This window comes from Aegilops tauschii, chromosome 7 (assembly GCF_002575655.3).
Source record: "Aegilops tauschii subsp. strangulata cultivar AL8/78 chromosome 7, Aet v6.0, whole genome shotgun sequence".
NCBI lineage: Eukaryota > Viridiplantae > Streptophyta > Magnoliopsida > Poales > Poaceae > Aegilops > Aegilops tauschii.
The window spans coordinates 44,917,589-44,942,563 of record NC_053041.3 but is presented as its reverse complement, the minus strand read 5'-3'; the positions used below and the strand labels follow the sequence as shown (position 1 = coordinate 44,942,563).

Genomic DNA, 24,975 nt, shown 5'->3' with positions numbered 1-24,975 from the left:
TTTTGCAAATTTCTATGTCTACAATGCTCTGCACGGAGCTACTTTAGCTAATTGCTCCCACTTTCAATATGTATCCAGATGAAGACTTAGTGTCATATGGATCATTGCCAAAACTTGTATCGACGTAACCCTTTTACGACGAACCTTTTGTCACCTCCATAATCGAGAAACATATCCTTATTCCACTAAGGATAATTTTGACCGCTGTCCGGTGATCTACTCCTAGATCACTATTGTACTCCCTTGCCAAAATCAGTGCAGGGTATACAATAGATCTGGTACATAGCATGGCATACTTTATAGAACCTATGGTTGAGGCATAGGGAATGACTTTCATTCTCTTTCTATCTTCTGTCGTGGTCGGGCTTTGAGTCTTACTCAATTTCACACCTTGTAACACAGGCAAGAACTCTTTCTCTGACTGTTCCATTTTGAACTATTTCAAAATCTTGTCAAGGTATGTACTCATTGAAAAAAAAACTTATCAAGTGTCTTGATCTATCTCTATAGATCTTGATGCTCAATATGTAAGCAGCTTCACCGAGGTCTTTCTTTGAAAAACTCCTTTCAAACACTCCTTTATGCTTTGCAGAATAATTCTACATTATTTCTGATCAACAATATGTCATTCACATATACTTATTAGAAATGCTGTAGTGCTCCCACTCACTTTATTGTAAATACAGGCTTCACCGCAAGTCTGTATAAAACTATATGCTTTGATCAACTCATCAAAGCGTATATTCCAACTCCGAGATGTTTGCACCAGTCCATAGATGGATCGCTGGAGCTTGCACATTTTGTTAACACCTTTAGGATCGACAAAACCTTCTGGTTGCATCATATACAACTCTTCTTAATAAATCCATTAAGGAATGCAGTTTTGTTTATCCATTTGCCAGATTTCATAAAATGCGACAATTGCTAACATGATTCGGACAGACTTAAGCATAGATACGAGCGAGAAACTCTCATCGTAGTCAACACCTTGAACTTGTCGAAAACCTTTTGCGAAAATTCTAGCATTGTAGATAGTAACACTAATATCAGCGCCCGTCTTCCTCTTGAAGATCCATTTAATCTCAATGGCTCGCCGATCATTTGGGCAAGTCAATCAAGCCATTTTGCGGAATCTGGGCTCATCATCGCTTCCTCATAGTTCGTAGGTTCGTCATGGTCAAGTAACATGACCTCCAGAACAGGATTACCGTACCACTCTGGTGCGGATCTCACTCTGGTTTACCTACGAGGTTCGGTAGTAACTTGATCTGAAGTTACATGATCATCATCATTAGCTTCCTCACTAGTTGGTGTAGTAGTCACAGGAACAGATTTCTGTGATGAACTATTTTCCAATAAGGGAGCAGGTACAGTTACCTCATCAAGTTCTACTTTCCTCCCACTCACTTCTTTCGAGAGAAACTCCTTCTCTATAAAGGATCCATTCTTAGCAACGAATATCTTGCCTTCGGATCTGTGATAGAAGGTGTACCCAACTGTCTCCTTTGGGTATCATATGAAGACACATTTCTCCGATTTGGGATTTAGCCTATCAGGATGAAACTTTTTCTTATAAGCATCGCAACCCCAAACTTTAAGAAACGACAACTTAGGTTTCTTGCCAAACCATAGTTCATACGGTGTCGTCTCAACGGATTAGATGGTGCCCTATTTAATGTGAATGCAGCTGTCTCTAATGCATAACCCCAGAACGATAGTGGTAAATCGGTAAGAGACATCATAGATTGCACTATATCCAATAAAGTACGGTTATGACGTTCGGACACACCATTATGATGTGGTGTTCCAGGTGGCACGAATTTGTGAAACTATTCCACATTGTTTTAATTGAAGACCAAACTCGTAACTCAAATATTTGTCTCCGTGATCAGATCGTAGAAACTTTATTTTCTTGTCACGATGATTTTCCACTTCACTCTGAAATTCTTTGAACTTTTCAAATGTTTCAGATTTATGTTTCATCAAGTAGATATACCCATATCTGCTCAAATCATCTGTGAAGTTCAGAAAATAACGATACCCGCCACGAGCCTCAACACTCATCGGATCGCATACATCAGTATGTATTATTTCCAATAAGTCAGTTGCTCGCTCCATTGTTCCGGAGAACGGAGTCTTAGTCATCTTGCCCATAAGGCATGGTTCGCAAGCATCGAGTGATTCATAATCAAGTGATTCCAAAAGCCCATCAGCATGGAGTTTCTTCATGCGCTTTACACCAATATGACCTAAACGGCAGTGCCACAAATAAGTTGCACTATCATTATTAACTTTGCATCTTTTGGCTTCAATATTGTGAATATGTGTATCACTACGATCGAGATCCAACGAACCATTTTCATTGGGTTTGTAACCATATAAGGTTTTATTCATGTAAACAGAACAACAATTATTCTCTAACTTAAATGAATAACCGTATTGCAATAAACATGATCAAATCATATCATGCTCAACGCAAACACCAAATAACACTTATTTAGGTTCAACACTAATCCCGAAAGTATAGGGAGTGTGCGATGATGATCATATCAATCTTGGAACCACTTCCAATACACATCGTCACTTCATCCTTAACTAGTTTATGTTCATTATGCAACTCCCGTTTCGAGTTACTACTCTTTAGCAACTGAACTAGTATCAAATACCGAGGGGTTGCTACGAACACTAGTAAAATACACATCAATAATCTGTATATCAAATATACCTTTGTTCACTTTGCCATCCTTCTTATCCACCAAATACTTGGGGCAGTTCCGCTTCCAGTGACCAGTCCCTTTGCAGTGGAAGCACTTAGTCTCAGGCTTAGGTCCAGACTTGGGCTTCTTCACTTGAGCAGCAACTTGCTTGCCGTTCTTCTTGAAGTTCCCCTTCTATCCCTTTGCCCTTTTCTTGAAACTAGTGGTCTTGTTAACCATCAACACTTGATGCTCTTTCTTTGATTTCTACCTTCATCGATTTCAGCATCACGAAGAGCTCGGGAATTACTTTCGTCATCCCTTGCATACTATAGTTCATCACGAAGTTCTACTAACTTGGTGATGGTGACTAGAGAATTCTGTCAATCACTATTTTATCTGGAAGATTAACTCCCACTTGATTCAAGCGATTGTAGTACCCAGACAATCTGAGCACATGCTCACTGCTTGAGCTATTCTCCTCCATCTTTTAGCTATAGAACTTGTTGGAGACTTCATATCTCTCAACTCGGGTATTTGCTTGAAATATTAACTTCAACTCCTGGAACATCTCATATGGTCCATGACGTTCAAAACGTCTTTGAAGTCCCGATTCTAAGCCGTTAAGCATGGTGCACTAAACTATCAAGTAGTCATAATATTGAGCTAGCCAAACGTTCATAACGTCTGCATCTGCTGCTGCAATAGGTCTGTCACCTAGCGGTGCATCAAGGACATAATTCTTCTGTGCAGCAATGAGGATAATCCTCAGATCACGGATCCAATCCACATCATTGCTACTAACATCTTTCAACATAATTTTTCTCTAGGAACATATCAAAATAAACATAGGGAAGCAACAACGCGAGCTATTGATCTACAACATAATTTGCAAAATACTATCAGGACTAAGTTCATGATAAATTTAAGTTCAATTAATCATATTACTAAAGAACTCCCACTTAGATAGACATCCCTCTAATCTTCTAAGTGATCACATGATCCATATCAACTAAACCATGTCCGATCATCACGTGAGATGGAGTAGTTTCAATGGTGAACATCACTATGTTGATCATATCTACTATATGATTCACGCTCGACCTTTCGGTCTCAGTGTTCCGAGGCCATATCTGTTATATGCTAGGCTCGTCAAGTTTAACCTGAGTATTCCGCGTGTGCAACTGTTTTGCACCCATTGTATTTGAACGTAGAGCCTATCACACCCGATCATCACGTGGTGTCTCAGCACAAAGAACTTTCGCAACGGTGCATACTCAGGGAGAACACTTATACTTTGATAATTTAGTGAGGGATCATCTTATAATGCTACCGTCAATCAAAGCAAGATAAGATGCATAAAAGATAAACATCACATGCAATCAATATAAGTGATATGATATGGCCATCATCATCTTGTGCTTGTGATCTCCATCTCCGAAGCACCGTCATGATCACCATCGTCACCGGCGCGACACCTTGATCTTCATCGTAGCATCGTTGTCGTCTCACCAATCTTATACTTCTACGACTATCGCTACCGCTTAGTGATAAAGTAAAGCATTACAGGGCGATTGCATTGCATACAATAAAGCGACAACCATATGGCTCCTGCCAGTTGCCGATAACTCGGTTACAAAACATGATCATCTCATACAATAAAATTTAGCATCATGTCTTGACCATATCACATCACAACATGCCCTGCAAAAACAAGTTAGACGTCCTCTACTTTGTTGTTGCAAATTTTACGTGGCTGCTACGGGCTTAGCAAGAACCGTTCTTACCTATGCATCAAAACCACAACGATAGTTTGTCAAGTTGGTGCTGTTTTAACCTTCGCTAGGACCGGGCATAGCCACACTCGGTTCAACTAAAGTTGGAGAAACTGACACCCGCCAGCCACCTGTGTGCAAAGCACGTCGGTAGAACCAGTCTCGCGTAAGCGTACGCGTAATGTCGGTCCGGGCCGCTTCATCCAACAATACCGCCGAACCAAAGTATGACATGCTGGTAAGCAGTATGACTTATATCGCCCACAACTCACTTGTGTTCTACTCGTGCATATAACATCAACGCATAAAACCTGGCTCGGATGCCACTGTTGGGGAACGTAGTAATTTTCAAAAAAATTCCTACGCACACGCAAGATCATGGTGATGCATAGCAACGAGAGGGGAGAGTCTTGTCCACGTACCCTCGTAGACCGAAAGCGGAAGCGTTAGCACAACGCGGTTGATGTAGTCGTACGTCTTCACGATCCGACCGATCAAGTACCGAACGCACGGCACCTCCGAGTTCAGCACACGTTCAGCCCGATGACGTCCCTCGAACTCCGATCCAGCCGAGTGTTGAGGGAGAGTTTCGTCAGCACGACGGCGTGGTGACGATGATGATGTTCTACCGACACAGGGCTTCGCCTAAGCACCGCTAAACTATTATCGAGGTGGACTATGGTGGAGGGGGGCACCGCACACGGCTAAAAGATCAAACGATCAATTGTTGTGTCTCTAGGGTGCCCCTGCCCCCGTATATAAAGGCGCAAGGGGGAGAGGTGCGTCCGGCCAGAAGGGGCGCGCCAGGATGAGTCCTACTCCCACCGGGAGTAGGACCCCCTCCCTTTTCCTTGTTGGACTAGGAGTGGAGGGGGAAAGAGGAAGGAAAGGGGGGCGCCGCCCCACTCTCCTTGTCCTATTCGGACTAGGGGGGAGGGGCGCACGGCCCTGCCCTGGCCACCTCTCCTCTCTTCCACTAAGGCCCACTATGGCCCATTAAGCCCCCGGGGGGTTCCGGTAACCTCCCGGTACTCCGGTAAAATTCTGATTTCACCCGGAACACTTCCGATATCCAAACATAGGCTTCCAATATATCAATCTACATGTCTCGACCATTTCGAGACTCCTCGTCATGTCCGTGATCACATCCGGGACTCCGAACAATCTTCATTACATCAAAACATATAAACTCATAATATAACTATCATCGAAACTTTAAGCGTGCGGACCCTACGGGTTCGAGAACTATGTAGACATGACCGAGACACGTCTCCGGTCAATAACCAATAGCGGAACCTGGATGCTCATATTGGCTCCCACATATTCTACGAAGATCTTTATCTGTCAGACCGCATAACAACATACGTTGTTCCCTTTGTCATCGGTATGTTACTTGCCCGAGATTCGATCGTCGGTATCTCAATACCTAGTTCAATCTCGTTACCGGCAAGTCTCTTTACTCGTTCAGTAATACATCATCCCGCAACTAACTCATTAGTTACAATGCTTGCAAGGCTTATAGTGATGTGCATTACTGAGTGGGCCCAGAGATACCTCTCCGACAATCGGAGTGACAAATCCTAATCTCGAAATACGCCAACCCAACAAGTACCTTCGGAGACACCTGTAGAGCACCTTTATAATAACCCAGTTACGTTGTGACGTTTGGTAGCACACAAAGTGTTCCTCCGGTAAACGGGAGTTTCATAATCTCATAGTCATAGGAACATGTATAAGTCATGAAGAAAGCAATAGCAACATACTAAACGATCAAGTGCTAAGCTAACGGAATGGGTCAAGTCAATCACATCATTCTCCTAATGATGTGATCCCGTTAATCAAATGACAACTCATGTCTATGGCTAGGAAACATAACCATCTTTGATCAACGAGCTAGTCAAGTAGAGGCATACTAGTGACACTCTGTTTGTCTATGTATTCACACAAGTATTATATTTCCGGTTAATACAATTCTAGCATGAATAATAAACATTTATCATGATATAAGGAAATAAATAATAACTTTATTATTGCCTCTAGGGCATATTTCCTTCAACCTTGGGGTGCCTTGGGCATCCCCAAGCTTAGGCTCTTGCCACTCCTTATTCCATAGTCCATCGAATCTTTACCCAAAACTTGAAAACTTCACAACACAAAACTTAACAGAAAACTCGTAAGCTCCGTTAGCGAAAGAAAACAAAACACCACTTCAAGGTACTGTAATGAACTCATTCTTTATTTATATTGGTGTTAAACCTACTGTATTCCAACTTCTCTATGGTTTGTAAACTACTTTACTAGCCATAGATTCATCAAAATAAGCAAACAACACACGAAAAACAGAATCTGTCAAAAACAGAACAGTCTGTAGTAATCTGTAACTAACGCAAACTTCTAGAACTCCAAAATTTCTAAACTAAATTGGTGGACCTGAGGAATTTGTATAGTAATCATCTGCAAAAAGAATCAACTAAATAGCACTCTCCAGTAAAAAGTTGAAGCTAATCTCGTGAGCGCTAAAGTTTCTGTTTTTTACAGCATGACCATAAAGACTTCACCCAAGTCTTCCCAAAGGTTCTACTTGGCACAAACACTAATTAAAACACAAAACCACATCTAAACAGAAGCTAGATGTATTATTTATTCCTAAACAGAACCAAAAAGCAAGAAACTAAAATAAAATTGGGTTGCCTCCCAACAAGCGCTAACGTTTAACGCCTCTAGCTAGGCATGATGATTTCAATGATGCTCACATAAAAGATAAGAATTGAAACATAAAGAGAGCATCATGAAGAACATGACTAGCACATTTAAGTCTAACCCACTTCCTATGCATAGGGATTTTGTGAGCAAACAACTTGTGGGAACAAGAATCAACTTGCATAGGAAGGTAAAACAAGCATAACTTCAAGATTCTAAGCACATAGAGAGGAAACTTGTTATTATTGCAATTCCTACAAGCATATGTTCCTCCCTCATAATAATTTTCAGTAGCATCATGAATGAATTCAACAATATAACTATGACATAAAGCATTCTTTTCATGAGCCACAAGCATAGAATTTTTATTACTCTCCACATAAGCAAATTTATTCTCATCAATAGTAGTGGGAGCAAAGTCAACAAAATAACTATCATGTGAAGCATAATCCAATTTAAAATTAAAATCATGATGACAAGTTTCATGGTTATTTTTATTCTTTATAGCATATGTGTCATCACAATAATCATCATAAATAGGAGGCATGCTTTCATCATAATAAATTGGCTCATCAAAACTTGGGGGACAAAAAATATCTTCTTCATCAAATATAGCATCCCCAAGCTTATGGCTTTGCATATCATTAGCATCATGGGTATTCAAAGAATTCATACTAACAACATTGCAATCATGCTCATCATTCACATATTTTATGCCAAGCATTCTATGTAATTCTTCTTCTAGTACTTGAGCACAATTTTCTTTTCCATCATACTCACGAAAGATATTAAAAAGATGAAGCGTATGAGGCAAACTCAATTCCATTTTTTGTAGTTTTCTTTTATAAACTAAACTAGTGATAAAACAAGAAACTAAAAGATTCGATTGCAAGATCTAAAGATATACCTTCAAGCACTCACCTCCCCGGCAACGGCGCCAGAAACTGCTTGATGTCTACTACGCAACCTTCTTCTTGTAGATGTTGTTGGGCCTCCAAGTGAAGAGGTTTGTAGGACAGTAGCAAATTTCCCTCAAGTGGATGACCTAAGGTTTATCAATCCGTGGGAGGCGTAGGATGAAGATGGTCTCTCTCAAACAACCCTGCAACCAAATAACAAAGAGTCTCTTGTGTCCCCAACACACCCAATACAATGGTAAATTGTATAGGTGCACTAGTTCGGCGAAGAGATGGTGATACAAGTGCAATATGGATGGTAGATATAGGTTTTTGTAATCTGAAAATATAAAAACAGCAAGGTAACTAATGATAAAAGTGAGCACAAATGGTATTGCATGCTAGGAAACAAGGCCTAGGGTTCATACTTTCACTAGTGCAAGTTCTCTCAACAATAATAACATAACTGGATCATATAACTATCCCTCAACATGCAACAAAGAGTCACTCCAAAGTCACTAATAGTGAAGAACAAACGAAGAGATTATGGTAGGGCACGAAACCACCTCAAAGTTATTCTTTCTAATCAATCCGTTGGGCTATTCCTATAAGTGTCATAAATAGCCCTAGAGTTCGTACTAGAATAACACCTTAAGACACAAATCAACCAAAACCCTAATGTCACCTAGATACTCCAATGTCACCTCAAGTATCCGTGGGTATAATTATACGATATGCATCACACAATCTCAGATTCAACTATTCAACCAACACATAGAACCTCAAAGAGTGCCCCAAAGTTTCTACCGGAGAATCAAGACGAAAACGTGTGCCAACCCCTATGCATAGGTTCATGGGTGGAACCCGCAAGTTGATCACCAAAACATACATCAAGTGAATCACGTGATATCCCATTGTCACCACAGATACGCACGGCAAGACATACATCAAGTGTTCTCAAATCATTAAAGACTCAATCCGATAGGATTACTTCAAAGGGAAAACTCAATCCATTACAAGAGAGTAGAGGGGGAGAAGCAACATAAGATCCAACTATAATAGCAAAGCTCGCGATACATCAAGATCGTGCCAAATCAAGAACACGAGAGAGAGAGAGAGAGAGAGAGAGAGAGAGAGATCAAACACATAGCTACTGGTACATACCCTCAGCCCCGAGGGTGAACTACTCCCTCCTCGTCATGGAGAGCGCCGGGATGATGAAGATGGCCACTGGTGAGGGATCCCCCCTCCGGCAGGGTGCCGGAATAGGGTCCCGATTGGTTTTCGGTGGCTACAGAGGCTTGCGGCGGCGGAACTCCCGATTTATTCTGTTCCTCGAAGTTTTTAGGGTATATGGATATATATAGGCGGAAGAAGTACGTCAGGGGAGCCACGAGGGGCCCACGAGGGTGGAGGGCGCGCCCAGGGGGGTGGGCGCGCCCCCCTGCCTCGTGCCTTCATCATTGCTTTCTTGACGTGGGCTCCAAGTCTCCCGAGTTGCTTTCTTTCCAAAAATAACTTCTCCAGAAGGTTTCATTCCGTTTCGATTCCGTTTGATATTCCTTTTCTTCGAAACACTAAAACAAGGGAAAAACAGGAACTGGCACTGGGCTCTGGGTCAATAGGTTAGTCCCAAAAATAATATAAAAGTGTTTAATAAAGCCCATAAACATCCAAAACAGATAATATAATAGAATGGAACAATCAAAAATTATAGATACGTTGGAGACGTATCACCCGACCCGTAAAATAACCTCCAAAATGCGGGTCGGGGCGAAAAAACCAGCCCGATCAGACCCCGCATCCCGCCCCGGCCCGCAAAAATTTTTAGGGGGCGCGGCAAAATCCCGAGCCCAACCCGGGAAAACGCGGCTTTCCCTCTCGCGGCTGCGGTGCCCTGCATATAAGCGGAAGCGGTTGGTGGGGGGACATTTCATCCCGCGCTTTCTCCCACCAACCACCTCTCCTCTCCCCCCTCGCGCCGCCGCCGACCGCCGCCCAAGATTCCGGCGACCGCAGTCGGCAGGAGCACGCCGGAAGGCCGCCACTCGCACGAGGCCTCCCCACCTCCCCCCTGCGTCGACGGGCCGCCGGATTTGCAGATCTGCGACACTTCACCGCGGGCCGCCGGATTTGGCTTTTTCCGGCCGCCGGTTGCTGCCCCAAGTGATGGAGTGGTCGGGGAGCCTCTCCCGCAGCCCAGGCAAGGGCGCATCGCCGCATGCAGGTACGAGTTTGTCCGCCGCCGTCGCCGAAGGTTTGCGGGCATGGACTCGTCCGACCATCCACCGGGCTCGGCGCTCGCGCAGCATCTTTGCTGCTTGCCGATGCCGCTCATAGAGTGCGACGACTGCACGCGGAAAGTGCTGCGGCTCACTTCGAGCACGCCAAAGCACCCCGGATGGGTGTTCTTCAAATGCGAAAACGACGGGGTACGTGCACTTGCGGTAGCTCGTTTCATAGTTCATTCTCTAGTTCAATTGCGGTAGCTCACTTCGAGCTTGCTCATTCTTTTGTGTAGGACAATGGATGCTCATTTTGGTTTTGGGAAGGCCAATACATTGATTTGTTGATAGAAAGAAACTTAATAAATGTTAGTGCACTCCTTAGTACAATCGAAGGCAATGATGCGGCTACATGTGCAATTAGAAGGGAAGCAACATCTACTTCTTCCGAACCAAAGATGAAGAAAGAAAAATGCAAAATCAAGAATCCACAGATCAACAACGAATGCATGGAGAAGATATTAGTCCAACTAGTGGAAGCAGTTATGAAAGTTGGAAATCTTCTAAAATGCATACTTGTAGTTCTTGTTTTCTTTGGTCTTGCTATTCTAGCAAAGATTTGATGATATCTTTTGTATCCAATGTTGTTAAATAAGAAAAGCAATGCAATATGCATGATCAAATTGAGTTGCAAATTTCAGTTTTGCGGGCCGGGAGGAGCTGCGCTCGATCAGACGCCGCAACCCCCAACCCATAAAAAAGCATATTCCGGAAATATCTTTTTTTACGGATCCATTTATGCGGGGTCTGCATACGCGGCCGTCCGCGCCGACCCGCAAAGGCGTTTTTCCGCAACCTGTAAAAACATTTTGCGGGTCGGGAGGATGCTAGAGTTGCTCTTAGGTGTGTGTTCAGTCGGTACAAACTGTATGTCTGCAGGGTTCGATCGGTAAGCTGAAATACTCCCGCACCGTCGGGATCGAACAGACAGAAGTGATGTCTCCGGCACGGAACACGTCGAGATCGGGATGGAAACATGGCGCCAACCAACCAGATCGAACGCGTACGTGTGCACCCTGTGGATGTAACGAGGCACTGACGGTGACGCGATTATTATGCCGTCTGTCTCCCCCCGTTGCCAAGGATCCTCGTATCGTCACCGTCCGTCCCAACAGAAACGAGTCTCGGACGAGCTCTGCGTCGCTTGGCGGACGGAGGAGGGAAGCCGATGGGGGTGCTGTCTTTTGCTGCAAACAAAACATCCATGTGAAATGTGAAAGTCGTCTCGAAAGTTGCATCGATCTTGGAAACATCCTCCCTCCACTCCACTCGATCATCAGCAATGACCCAGCACCCAGCTTTAATAATAATTAATAATAAAGAAAAGAAAAACACCGAAGTAACGGTCGTAACGTTCGTTTTGTTCGGATTTTGTCTGTTTGGATAAGGCAATGGGGCGGCGTCCGCGCGTTTTCCTGAACGTGTGTCCAACGCGCGGACGCATCTGGTCCGGCTAGCCGGAGTGTCTGTGTGCACATTTTTTAAGCACCAAAAGCACATTTCTTTTATTTCATAAACGACATTTTGATACACTGTAGTACATAATTCACCAATTCTTCTCTAGAATAGCAATACCAAAGAAAATAAAAACAACAATTAGACATTTTAAAAGATATCCAACTTCCATAACTGCTCCCACTAGTTGGATTAATATCTTCTTTATGTCTTCATTGTTGATCTGCGGCTTCTCGAGCTTGCACACTTCTTTCTTCTTCGGTTCTAAAGAAGTAGACGTTGCTTCACATCTAATCTTATCTGTAGCCTCTATTCTAGTAAGGAGTGCTCGAGCATCTATCAAATTTCGTTCTATCAATAAATCGATGTATCCTTTCCAATACCAAAATTTGCATCCATCATACACATAAATTTAGCAAACAATGAGCTACCGAAATTGCGCTCAGTCTGGTGAACATCCGAATCAAAAGAAGCACATACCCCATTTTTTTGCACTTGAAGAACACCCATTCAGGATGTTCCAGCATGGTAGAAACGTGGTGCACGACATTCCGCAGGCAATTGTCACACTTTATGACCGACAACGGTGAGCCGGCGAGCCGTTGGGCCAACGTCGAGCCCGGGCGACGGCCTGGCTCGTCTTTGACGGCGAACCGCCAACGTGATAAATCCGAGCGGCTAGAGGCGGAGTCATTACCTGCATGCGGTGCGGAGGCGTTGCCTTGGCTGTGCGCTGCGGTACCCGGCCAATCCATGGCAAGCCACAGTCGTCGACGGCCAGAATGCGGCAAATCCGGCGGCCAGATGCGCCAAATCCCGCTGCCGAAGATTTAGCGGTTGGCTGTCGGTGCCGGGGGGAGAGAGGCACAAAATCCGATGGTCGTGCTTGGGGGGCGGGCGAACCGGCCAGGGGGTGGCCGGGAAAATGGGCGGCGGCGGCTATGGCGGCGGGAGTGGGAGGGAAGAGAAAAAGGGGCGTATGTACCCTCGACGGGCTGGCTAGGGGAGGACAATGGCACGCGTCCAGCCCGTCATCGCGTGTCCGTTTCGACGCAAATGTGGTCCAAATTTGAGTCAGAAATGGGACGAAACTGGACAAAAAACGGACGCTTGTCCGTTCCCTCCCGCACATCGGGCCACGTTTTGTGTCCACCCTCAAACGAACGCGGACGAACTAGTTGGGGTGATGCATTGGAGTTGGGCTAGGAGCATCTCTAACAGATCCCGTAAAAGTGGTCAAACCTTGGTATTTATGATACAAGCTAAAAAAATTATCCCGAATAGATCTCATAAAACAACATACTCCGTAATTTTTTTTACAGGCTCCCTTATATTCGAGCCCCAAGCCTTTATATCTAGTGGATTTCAGCCCTTTTTGTAGGATACTGTAAACCGATCAACGCGGGAGCAGGGGGGCTCGCGACGCCGCGCACGAGCAACGAGCAAAGCGAAGGAGCTCGTTGCCGGAGCATCGCTGGAGCATGCGTCGGGCCGTCGCTGGAGCAGGCAGCGGGCCACATCAGGCGGCAGGCCGGAGCGGCGCCGTTCGGACGGGCCGGAGTTCGAGTTCGTCCATGCGTGCGTTCCGAGGAAGAAGAAGCGTGAGGAGAAAAAAAAACCGTCTACGATACGGGTTTACGGAATCCGTTTCGCCCGATGCCTTGCGGTGCCGTAAATTCGTTTCAAGGAAGACTGTATACCGTGTTTTACGTGTGGTACTTTACAGGATCTTGCTAACCCCCTGTGGAGATGGACCATCAAATTGATCGACCACCACAAGTGAAAAAGATGGCGAGAGCGAGGCAGCCGGATTCAAACGCCCTACGCTACGCTACACACGGCCGCACGCCCAGCAGCCTCGCATGAACAAGTCGCATGAGGCCCGGGACCCGGTCGCTGCCCGGTGGGACCAGCTTCTGTCATGGCCCGCCGAAAAAGGCCTCTGCGGGGGGGCCCAGACCAGCCGCAGGAACCAGAGATACGGATACACGGCCCGCGACGCGACCCTGCTTTCTTGCTCTTGTGTTTGTGTAGCGGCTCGGCTCGGCTCCGCCCACCAACCCAGCAGCACAGCAGCAGCAGCAGCGGTAGCAGCCAGCCAGCCTCCACCCCCCCCCCTCCTCCTCGCCGGCCCTCCACCCCCTCCCTCCCTCCCTCCGGCGGGCCCCGCGCCCTCCCCTCCCCTCACCGCATTTATTCCCCGGCCACCGATCCCGTGCTCCCCCTGCAGGCCTCCCGGCTCACCATCTCCCCGTGATCCCTGTCACGGACGCGCCGCCGCCGCTGCCACCCCTATCTAATGGCGAGCGGCGCCAGGAATGGCGGGGGAGGGCTGGGCTCCAGGACGACCGCGAAGATGGACAGGCAGCAGGGCTCCACCGCCACGCCCAAGGCCCCCGCCGGGAAGCCCCGCCTCTCCGCGGCCGGCGGCGGCGCTTACCGGCGCACCAGCTCCGGCCCGCTCCCCGCCGCGGGCGCCGGCGGGGGGCGCAACTCGTCCGAATCCGGAGGTGCGTCTGCCTGCTTGCTACACTTAATGGGATCCGGATTTGGATTTGCTGTTATCTACGGGAGGTTTTTTTTGGGGGTTTGCTGTCCGGCCTGATCTGCCGCATTGCGCCGGCTGATTCGGCCTGCTCGGCCGTGCCGGATCAATCGGCTGCTTGATCTCCTGAGTTTTTTTGCGGGTTTCGGTTCGTCGGCGTGGCCGAGCGTATCTGCGCTAGTGCGATCGCTTTGGGGGAATTTCTTCAGATTTTGGACTGTGCTCCCTCAGTAGCGCCGCCGCCTTTGAACGATTATCGTGTAACGTAGCTGCACAAGCACAACACAGCAACTGCGCCAAACCGTGGAGGAAGAATGATTGAGATGCGTTTGGTCAATGGGTCACAAACTCACAATATCCTTAGATCGTAGTATCATTCCGAGAAATCAATAGCGGATGCCTTGCTGCCCCATTTTTTCTTCCCATTTTAGAATATGCTATTTCCTCGACGGGAGGACATTGGTGATATAGTCTTAGTTGTGCTAGGACCACTGGTGTTCGTCCTCCAGCTGCCTCGTGCACCGCTCATGATGGCACTGTACCCAGCCGCCACCCACCCTTCCGATCTTTCAGTAACTGCGGATTGCACCGAAGAGTCCAGCTTGGTAGATGTGCGTCCATAATTTTGCTTTTATGTTCTTCACTTCTCTTACTAAATTGTGCACCGCAGTCAAACTGTCAAAGTAGACAATTCACTCAGCATGGCTGGGAAGAATTCACTCAGCACTCAGTCAAGAATAGTCAACGGTTGCAGAGAGATTGCTTTTTGTGGTGATTTGTTTTGCATTTGCCTTTTGCATTCCAGAAGAATTACTTGCTGAAATGGTGGGCGCTGTTTTCCTATTGATATGAGATAGAATGCCTTCTTTTGCTAGATTATTTTTGTTGCATACGCAATTTTGCCTGACATGATCATTCCAAATTCATAAGCAAATTTGCGTGTGTGCGTGGAAATATCGATTCATCTGCATTCGTTTAATCAAATGAATTTTGCCTCCCCCATTTTTTCTGCAGTTTCTAGCAGAGTTAGAGTTGCTGTAAGGCTAAGGCCTCGGAATGCAGAAGAGCAGGCGGCAGATGCTGATTTTGCTGACTGCGTTGAACTCCAGCCAGAGGTTTGATCTCCTGTTTAGCATACTGTGTGAAATATGACTCATTTAGGTTTCCTATGGACTCACTTGAATACTTGATTAACGTTTGATGTTTAGCTCAAAAGACTAAAGCTTCGTAAAAACAATTGGGAGTCCGACACATTTGAATTCGATGAAGTGCTTACAGAGTTTTCTTCACAGAAGAGAGTGTATGAAGTTGTTGCTAAACCAGTTGTGGAGGTATGTGAACTTCGAACATTTATACATCAGTAATCACAGTAGCTTGTGCTCGTAGTGAAATCTCTAAGAAACAATATACATTTGCATGTTGCAAGCTTGTTGCTTTTAACCTATATTTTGTGGATAGATATTCTTAGCAGAACTTAAAATGACTTTTGGCGTGGGTGTTGATATATCATGTAATGAAATCTGAAACTTTAGCCAAGTACTCCCTCTGTTCACTATTATAATATGTTCATGTTCTAACTTTTTTCTGAATCGGATGTATATAGACGCATTTTAGTGTGTTTGTTCACTCTTTTCAGTCCGTATGTAGTCCATATTGAAATATGCAAAACATCTTATAATAGTGAACGGAGGGAGTAGCTGACATGATAAATGAAACCTGGAGTTGAACTCTTGGAACTTTCTTATTGTGTCATGGCCTTCAGTTTTACTCCTGCCATTTGTTTGTTCTTACCAATACTCCTGCTATGTGTTACTTTCTTACCAATGTCAACGATGTCCGTGTTCTGCAGAGCGTTTTGGAGGGATATAATGGTACAGTTATGGCATATGGGCAGACTGGTACTGGCAAGACTTTTACACTTGGAAGGCTTGGTGATGAAGATACTGCTGCACGAGGAATCATGGTCCGCGCAATGGAGGATATTCTTGCTGATATAACCCCTGAGACTGATACAGTATCACTATCTTATCTACAGGTTTGTGATGCTTGGCTTCTGTGTGATTTTATCTTGTACCTTCGTTTTGGATTTGTGCACTCTAACTTTATACAGTTCTCTGACCGTAACTCTGTATTGGGTTGTTGTTGCAGTTGTATATGGAAATGATACAAGATCTCCTTGATCCTGTAAATGATAACATAGCCATTGTAGAAGACCCAAGAACAGGGGATGTTTCGTTGCCTGGGGCCACTGTAGTTGAAGTTAGAGACCAGAAGAGTTTTATGGACCTTTTAAGGATTGGTGAAGCTCATCGTGTTGCTGCAAACACAAAGTTGAATACAGAGTCATCTCGTAGTCATGCAATTCTCATGGTAATCTTTATGTTCTTTGATCTTGCTGCCTATTAGCACATGATTACGACTACTGTGGTTATTTTTTTGAGCTTCTGTGATTATCTTTGGTGAAGGTAAATGTCAGAAGGGCTGTAAAAGGTAGAAGTGAAATGAATGTTAGCATGTCTGCTGAAAATGGGCATTCATCTTCAATGATGGACTCTCTACGACCACCTATTGTCAGGAAAAGCAAGCTTGTAGTTGTAGACCTGGCAGGATCCGAGCGAATAGACAAATCTGGTAAGTGCATTCTCATCGATAAAATTTGGCACATTTTTTCTTAAAAATGTCATGCCTTCCCATAATTTTTATCTTCGTCTTGAGATAATTGTTTTTACTGTAAACTGCAACCCTGTAGAGCTGAAAATTGATGTTGTGCAGGAAGCGAGGGTCATACATTAGAAGAGGCGAAGTCTATTAACTTGTCCCTAAGTTCACTAGGAAAATGCATCAATGCACTTGCTGAAAGCAGCGCACATGTACCTGTTCGTGATTCCAAGCTTACTAGGTTGCTTAAAGATTCATTTGGAGGTAAATTCCCTTGGTTTGGTCAAAAGCGAAAATGATTTGACATAGCTAGGTCATCAGCCATCTTATTGCAAAGCTTGCCTTTGTGCGCCTTGTTGCCTGTAGGCTATCGCAGTAATTTGTTCTCACAGAGGTGCTTCTGTTGTTGGATTTCATAGGCACTGCAAGAACATCATTGGTTGTGACGATTGGTCCATCTCCAAGACATAGGGGGGAGACTACGAGTACAATAATGTTTGGACAAAGAGTATGATCTCGCACTAAGATATATTTAATGGTTTTATTTTCTCTTTTCTTGACCAACTGGCCATCTCATGATACCATGGAAGTGTAGGAAAACTATTCTGATTTGCTTTGTTTCTGATTTGCTTCGTTTATGGAATAACAGTTACTTTCATGTTTCATTCTAGGCAATGAAGGTTCAGAACATGGTGAAATTAAAGGAAGAATTTGACTACAAAAGTTTGTGTAGGAGACTTGATATTGAATTGGACAAGTTAATCGCAGAAAATGAAAGGCAACGTAAATATTTTGATGATGAAATTGAACGAATAACAGCAGAAGCGCAATACCGTGTTGCTGAGGCAGAAAAGGAATGCAAAGTTTCTCTAGAGGTTTGCTTCCATCATAATGTTCTTTTACTTCTGTTTTGTGTGCGTTGAACTCCATGAGGGCACTATTTTTTCTTATATGTTTTTACCTTTAGTTAGAGAATAAATATAAGATCTGGGACATCAGTAGTCTTAATTTGCTGAATTCCATAGGTGTAAACTTGGTTCTAGATCTCCACCATAAACTAACTTGAATCTTAAATTGCCTGGATAGTTTTTTAGTTGATACCTTCTCCATGTCTGGGCTCCTCAATTTTCTCACCTCTACCATCATTTAACTCTTCTGAAGCATCTCTGTTGGCTCTCTAGAGTCCCTCTAAAGGCGAGTTTGATCAAGAATAAGTACCATAATATTAACGCAAATAATCCTATGTTTATTTCGGAAACTCTTTTTTATTCGGTATAAATGGCTGGATCTTAAAGCTTCCTAAATTATTACGTTGGCTCTAGCATGCTTGATTGACACTTCATTTGGTATTCATTTTAGCTGTGTGGTTTCTTATTGCAGAATGAGAAAATGAAGTATCATCAAGAATACTTGGACTCTATAAAGATACTAGAAGAGAAGTGGAAAGTACACCAACAGTCACCTAAGAAACAGGTACATCTTATCATGATTAGATCAGCTTTACTTATTGGTTATTTGGTCAGTTATGGGTTAATCTTTTAAGACGTCAGTTATGATGAAGTGCCACATCTTGTATTGTAAAATCTGAAAATGATTACCCATGCAATTTTTCAAATGTAGATTAAAGAGGAGTCTACATCAAATGGTGACGTGCAGGACTTACTGCAGAATGAGAAAATGTTACGCCAATCTGCTGAAGATGAGTCCAATGACCTTAAGAATCAATTATCACACTGGAAAAAGATGGAGGTACTGTCAATATATATTGCTAGAAAGATGACCTTAAGCATCAAGTATCCACTGGAAAAGATATATTGTTTTTGAAATAAACTCATTCCTCAGCGTCGCTGCTAACCATATTTTTGTGTTATAGGCCACAGCTACCGCTGAAGTAGTGAGACTCCGGAGAATGTTGGATACTGAAGCTAGCCAAAAAGACAAACTCGAAGAAGAAATAGCTGTTTTGAAAAGTCAGTTAATGCAGTTAAGTCTGGATGCTGATGAGGTAGGACTTACTGCTGATGCTAGTTTTTATGTTATTAATAACGTTTCTGAATGATGTGAAATTATTATTTTCAATTTAGTAAGTTGTGTATCTATGTTTTGTATTTATTTGGTGATTCCCTGTCAACAACGCAATTATTATTCTTTTTGAATGTTTCACCTTGTAAAAGCATTATTAAGTTCTTTGGCTAACCAATTTTACTTGAAGCAAACTCATAATATTACTTGACTTGTAGCCTTCCCTATTATGTGGAATATACTGTCTTTATTCAATGCATCCAACCATCTACAATTTGTTGGAACTTGTTTCCCTTTTTTACTTCTAATGAGTACTATAGTGCTACCCTAAGGTCCATAATGTGCCTTTTCTTTCGTTTCAATCAGACAAGAATGAGCCTTGACACAGGAGATGGACCAGGAAAAATATTTCCTGGTTTAGATTCTTTGATGTCTCACTCTCGGAATTCGCAGCCTAGAGAGCAGAGCAATGGACCTAAGGCGCCAGTCGCGAAACTCTTTGAGCAAGGTATTTATTACTTATTTGCTGTTTCTCGAGAATGAAATCTTGCCTGCAATGTTGAAAATTTCAATTAGTCGAGTTTTTTTTTTCTGCCACTGATTTTGGTTCTACACCTGACTCGCTCATGATTGCCTTCCAAATTCTGCTTATTTGACCCTCTTGTTCTTTAAAGCATCTCCAAACTGTAAAACCGAATGATTAGCTTAAAAGTATTACTCTACCAGTTATTTCCCTGGTTATAAAAGTGGTGCAAAATAACTTGTTTTCTGAAAACAAATGATACCTAGTCCTTATAATTGTGTTCTGTGCTTCCTTACAAACTTACATATCATGGCAGAGACACCATAGCAGAGCAATCAGATGTGACACATGTTGAGGAAATATTTTGGAGTATACTTACACATGCATCATGTATAGTGACGATAATGATAAAACAATACTGTATGATCTTGTGAATTAATACAGCTTGCGAAATCAAAGGCAACAATGAGAATATTGATTTAAACCATGATGAAACTACTACAGCGTTTTGTCCCTATCTTTAGTCTTTACTATAACTGTCATTTGAACTGATTGACATCTCTAGAGTGTGATTGATCTTTTGATGAAAGTTTCCCCCCTATCTGTTTCAGTTGGGTTACAGAAGATATTGTCATTGCTTGAGTCGGAAGAACCTGATGTTCGTGTTCATGCCGTAAAAGTTGTCGCGAATCTGGCGGCTGAAGGTATAAGCTTCACATTGTTTTAGTTAGATATAAAGCTGCTACATATTGTTTTACGTGCCAGTGTTGCATTTGTTGTATGGGTATGTTTTCCAGTCATCATATATTTGAAGTTGATTTTTAGGCATCACCATTTGCTGCATGTTGCTACATGTGGGTATATGTAGAGCTGTTTGTTATGCATGATGAAATTATATACTCCCTCCGTCCCAAAATAAGTGTCTCAACTCTAGTAAAACTTTAGTACAAAGTTGTACAAAAGTTGAGACACTTATTTTTGAACGGAGTGAGTAGTACTCCCTCCGTAAAGAAATATAAGAGTGTTTAGATCACTAAAGCAGTGATCTAAACGCTCTTATATTAGTTTACAGAGGGAGTACTTATCTATAAGCATGTTACTGATCTCTGAATTACCTCCTGGTTAGATATTAGGATGTTGTAGCATGGCTTTTCAGTTTCTACTTCAATTTAACCCTCGCACTAAACATCACTGTTTAATGGGAATATGTATTTTTAGTGCGACATATGATGCTTGCTAGCTCATGTCGATTCTCACTCTATGGACACAACTTGCAAATAGTTGCATTTATTTGCTCAACTTTGCCCTGAACATCATATGATTATGCACTAATTTCACATAATTGTGAAGTAACTATATTTGACCTTCCCTACTTCAGAGGCAAATCAAGAAAAGATTGTAGAAGCAGGTGGCCTCACTTCCCTCCTAATGCTGCTTAGGAGCTCTGAGGATGAGACCATACGCAGAGTAGCGGCAGGAGCAATTGCTAATCTTGCAATGAATGGTTAGTAACCCAGCAGTATTTTGGTTTTATAATTCATGAAGAGAAGTACATTATTAGATAGTGATTTTTTTCTCTGTGGTAGAAAATGTCTTCTTATCTGATTGTGATAATCTACATATGCAGAAACGAATCAAGATCTTATAATGGCTCAAGGTGGTGTAACCTTGTTGTCAATGACAGCATCTGATGCGGAGGACCCACAAACTCTAAGAATGGTGGCTGGAGCTATCGCCAACCTGTGTGGCAATGGTAACCATGTTCTGCTGGTTTGCTTAAGCAAGCGCTCTATTATCTTATATGAATTTAACGTGCCGAAAGATATGCAAAATTTTAGACACAGTACTGTGATGTTAGTGCTGACTAGAATTCATTATCTGCACTAAGCTTACCTGAATGTAGCTCTAGGTTCTGTAGTGCGGGAAGGGGGGGGGGGGGGGGGATGAGATCTAGGTTTTGTTCAGTAAGCAGGAGTTTTTGAGGTCAGGAATTGAATGGTAGATTGCTTTTCTCGAAGAAGTAGATTACTTTCCTAAGAAACAGTAGATTACCTAAAGGCTGATGTAGGAGCCTACATGATCTACAAATAATTCGATGATTACTTGGACAATAGATACATCATTTCTATCCATGTGGCTGTATCCTAAACTTCTTATTTTTCTTTAACCAGACAAACTGCAAACTCGTCTAAGAGGAGAAGGTGGAATCAAAGCATTGCTGGGAATGGTTAAGTGTGGCCACCCTGATGTCCTTGCTCAAATTGCTCGTGGCATTGCAAACTTTGCAAAATGTGAATCTAGAGCAGCTACTCAAGGTAATGGATTAACAGCAGAGACATGAATTTTCAAGTTCATTCAAACTTTGTACGATATCCCTGCATTATGTGGAGACACATATTAGCTAGACCCTTGATACATTGCAGTCCCACGTAATTTTTCTTTTGAGATCGATCTTTTATGTACTAAGATATGCATATTTCTATTCCATCAGGAAACAAGGTGGGGAGATCATTATTGGTCGATGATGGGGCACTTCCTTGGATCGTAAAAAACGCAAATAATGAGGCTGCCCCAATTAGGCGGCACATCGAGCTTGCACTGTGCCATTTGGCGCAACATGGTTACTACTCTTTCTCTCTCACACAACTCAAATAAACTTGTAAACAGTAATTGCATGTACTTATGTTTGTGGTGTCAATCTGGCCTTCTGCAGAGGTAAATGCCAAGGATATCGTGAGTGAAGGCGCGCTCTGGGAACTTGTTCGGATCTCGAGGGATTGCTCTCGGGAAGATATAAGGATGCTAGCATACCGCACGCTGACATCCAGCCCAACTCTTCAGTCGGAGATGAGAAGATTGCGGATAGAGTGTTGATGAATTGACCCAAAAAGATTCAACTGGGTCTCATCCTCGCACCGAGTGGAGTTACGTTTCTTGCCCAAATCTCCCAATTCGAGTAGAGGCGCTGCTGTTGCGCAAGCGCTGGCAATCAAGCGCGCCGGCCCTTTGATATACCCAGCTTCTGCAAGCAAGCATACATGGCCGGGCAGCGGACCCGTTGAGTTCTGTCTCAACTGTCAATGGTGCGCGCCATCATTCTCCTCAAGATGATTCATTCTATTTATGGTGGCGATTCGTTTATTCAAATCCTAGCATGTGAGAGGCTTTACTTACTTGGATGTAACCTGTAGAAGAATTTGTGTTGTAAAATCCACGATCGTGGTCGGGATATGGGTGGGCCAGCTGAGTGGCTTGCGGTGCAGATAGGTTGGCTTGGGTTGGGGCCATGACATGGATTATATACTTATATACTTGTATTAATTGTACAGTAGACAATCTTTCGACTGTAACTTAATAGTTCTTCAGAGACTGTTTGTTAGAAGAGTGTTTGCGTATACAATATGTCTGGCAGATGGCTGCCTGCAGCGTGAGAATTACGAGGACCGTTGCGTTGCAAACGGTGCCTGGGAGTCGAAAAATCCGAAGTGCGCTGGTCAGTTTTGGCCTGGCTGCACACAACAAGTTAGCGACTAGGGATAACCTAACGAAGAGAAACATGCGTAAACCTGAAGTCTATTGTTTGAATGTGTGGTGGGTGAAATCATTTGGGAAAAGATTTCTTTGCTATACTTCAACATTGCTGTAGGCTTCCTCTTATGAGAATGTTGCTGGCTTTCGGATTGCTAAAAAGAAACAAGCTGCCCTCAGCACTATTTGTGCTGCAGTGCTATGATGCTTGCGGAGCGTCAGAAATCTTGAGCAATCTGAAGTGACTTTCTGTTAAGCTGGTTTGGGCCTTGATTCTGAAAACCCTCAGGAAACGGAAGCTCCTGGTCTCGGTAACTGAGCGGGGAGGCTGGCTGTTTGTCCAAACAAATGTTTTTGGTTCGGTTGCGGTGCGTGGAAGGAACCGCCCGAGGAGTGGCAAAATTTCATGTTTTGACCCTTTTGTGATAGTTAATCGAGATCGTAAAAATTTCGGGATCTGACCCTTTTGCTATCGCCAGGGTCTATAGCAGTAGGGTGTAACAGCCTATCGCCAGAGGCTTTGGCGGTAGGAAATAACCATACCGTCAAACAGGCTGGCGGTAGTATGTACAACCCTACCGTCAAAGTGCCCGGCGGTAGGTGCGAGCATGCAATGTGTTTCATACTTGGGAAGGGCCTTGGCGGTAGGATGTTATACCCTACCGCCATGGACCCTCGCGGTAGCAAAAGGATTAGATGCCGAAATTTTTACAAACTAGGGTCGGATCTCGATTAACTACCATAAAAAGGGTCCAAACACGAAATTTAGCCCCGAGCAGTGGGGGGTGGACATGTCCGCATGCCGACAGGCAGAGAAGCGAAGCGGACAGGGGCAGGGTTTGCTATGCGATAACTAGGACGAGAGCAGGCCCTCTCACTGACCGTCAGCGCGCCATCAGCTCGCTTCAAGTTGAAGACAAGGACAACAGAAGAGTTAGAGCGACGACAGAGACTGGCTTCCATTCTTAAAAAAGTTGAAAACCGCATCAAGTTAACCACAAGAAAAGGGGCCGGCCATCTCTCGTTGAGGGGCTAGGGCAGGGTAGGGTCCCAGCAGTGGTCACCCGTCGTTGTCACCGATCACTCACGGTCAGTAGAGTGGTTGAGGAGGAGGAGAGTCCTGCAGGGCCATGCACGCACGCATATACGTACCACATGCAACTTAAGGCTTGGCATGGATCATCACTCTCTCGCCACTCTAGCTTTGTCCCGACCTCTGGACTGGAGGTGGAGGGGAGGGGAGGGCAGACGAGACACCCAATTCAACTCGTCGACCACTTCACCTTTCGAGTCCTATGAGAGTGAAGATGTGCTGCCAAATAGAGTATTTGGCTAGCGTGTGCGTAGGCTAGCTGTCCGTGCATGCAACATGTGGATCTGGGGTAATGCTACTACTATGCCTTGTGACCTGTACTGTGATGATGGCGTCGTACGAGAGGGAGAGACTTTCTCCACTTCGCAGACTCGCACGCGTGCATGTACTCGCGGTGCTACGAGTACGAGCACTGTGTCTAGTCCAAGCTCACAGCCAGTCTCTCTCTCTATCTCTCTCTCTCTCTCTCGTGGTGGTGATGGCGTCACGCACGTACATTCCGCAGGTACGTGGGAGTACACGGGATGACTGTACTTGTCACTGACACCAGCTATATATGCACATATATATAGAGAGAGAGGAGAGGCCCTGACTGAAGGCGCTTCAATGGAGGGAGAGGAGGGGAGGAGCCTGCGGCGGACGGACCGACGTTGACAGTCACCACTCACCACCCATGCGTGCACGCACAGTGTTGACCGTTTTCGCCGACGACGGACGTACGCACGCATGCATTACCTCCTCTCGAAACAGCGAGACCGCGATATCGCAGGGGGCGATCTTGTCGGACATGTACATGCAT

The 24,975-nt window shown here is 44.2% G+C and overlaps 1 protein-coding gene across 1 annotated transcript; it reads left to right on the top strand.

Annotated features, from left to right (window-relative positions):
- Window positions 1-13,823: 13,823 nt before the first annotated feature.
- On the top strand, window positions 13,824-22,937 carry LOC109735038 (kinesin-like protein KIN-UB). The gene is made up of 19 exons (XM_020294230.4): window positions 13,824-14,317; window positions 15,367-15,467; window positions 15,561-15,683; window positions 16,202-16,387; window positions 16,501-16,722; window positions 16,818-16,983; window positions 17,125-17,274; window positions 17,430-17,518; window positions 17,682-17,885; window positions 18,391-18,483; window positions 18,631-18,759; window positions 18,884-19,015; window positions 19,399-19,540; window positions 20,167-20,259; window positions 20,934-21,059; window positions 21,183-21,308; window positions 21,727-21,870; window positions 22,047-22,175; window positions 22,269-22,937. The coding sequence occupies exons 1-19, from the start codon at window positions 14,107-14,109 to the stop codon at window positions 22,427-22,429; spliced, it is 2,727 nt and encodes a 908-aa protein (XP_020149819.1). The 5' UTR covers window positions 13,824-14,106; the 3' UTR covers window positions 22,430-22,937.
- The last annotated feature ends 2,038 nt before the right edge of the window (window positions 22,938-24,975 follow it).

Coding starts and splice junctions, on each gene's coding strand:
- LOC109735038 (XM_020294230.4), top strand. CDS start 14,107: ATGGCGAGCGGCGCCAGGAATGGCGGGGGAGGGCTGGGCTCCAGGACG. Junction 14,318..15,366: donor CAACTCGTCCGAATCCGGAG/GTGCGTCTGCCT, acceptor TTTTTTCTGCAG/TTTCTAGCAGAGTTAGAGTT. Junction 21,871..22,046: donor ATCTAGAGCAGCTACTCAAG/GTAATGGATTAA, acceptor CTATTCCATCAG/GAAACAAGGTGGGGAGATCA.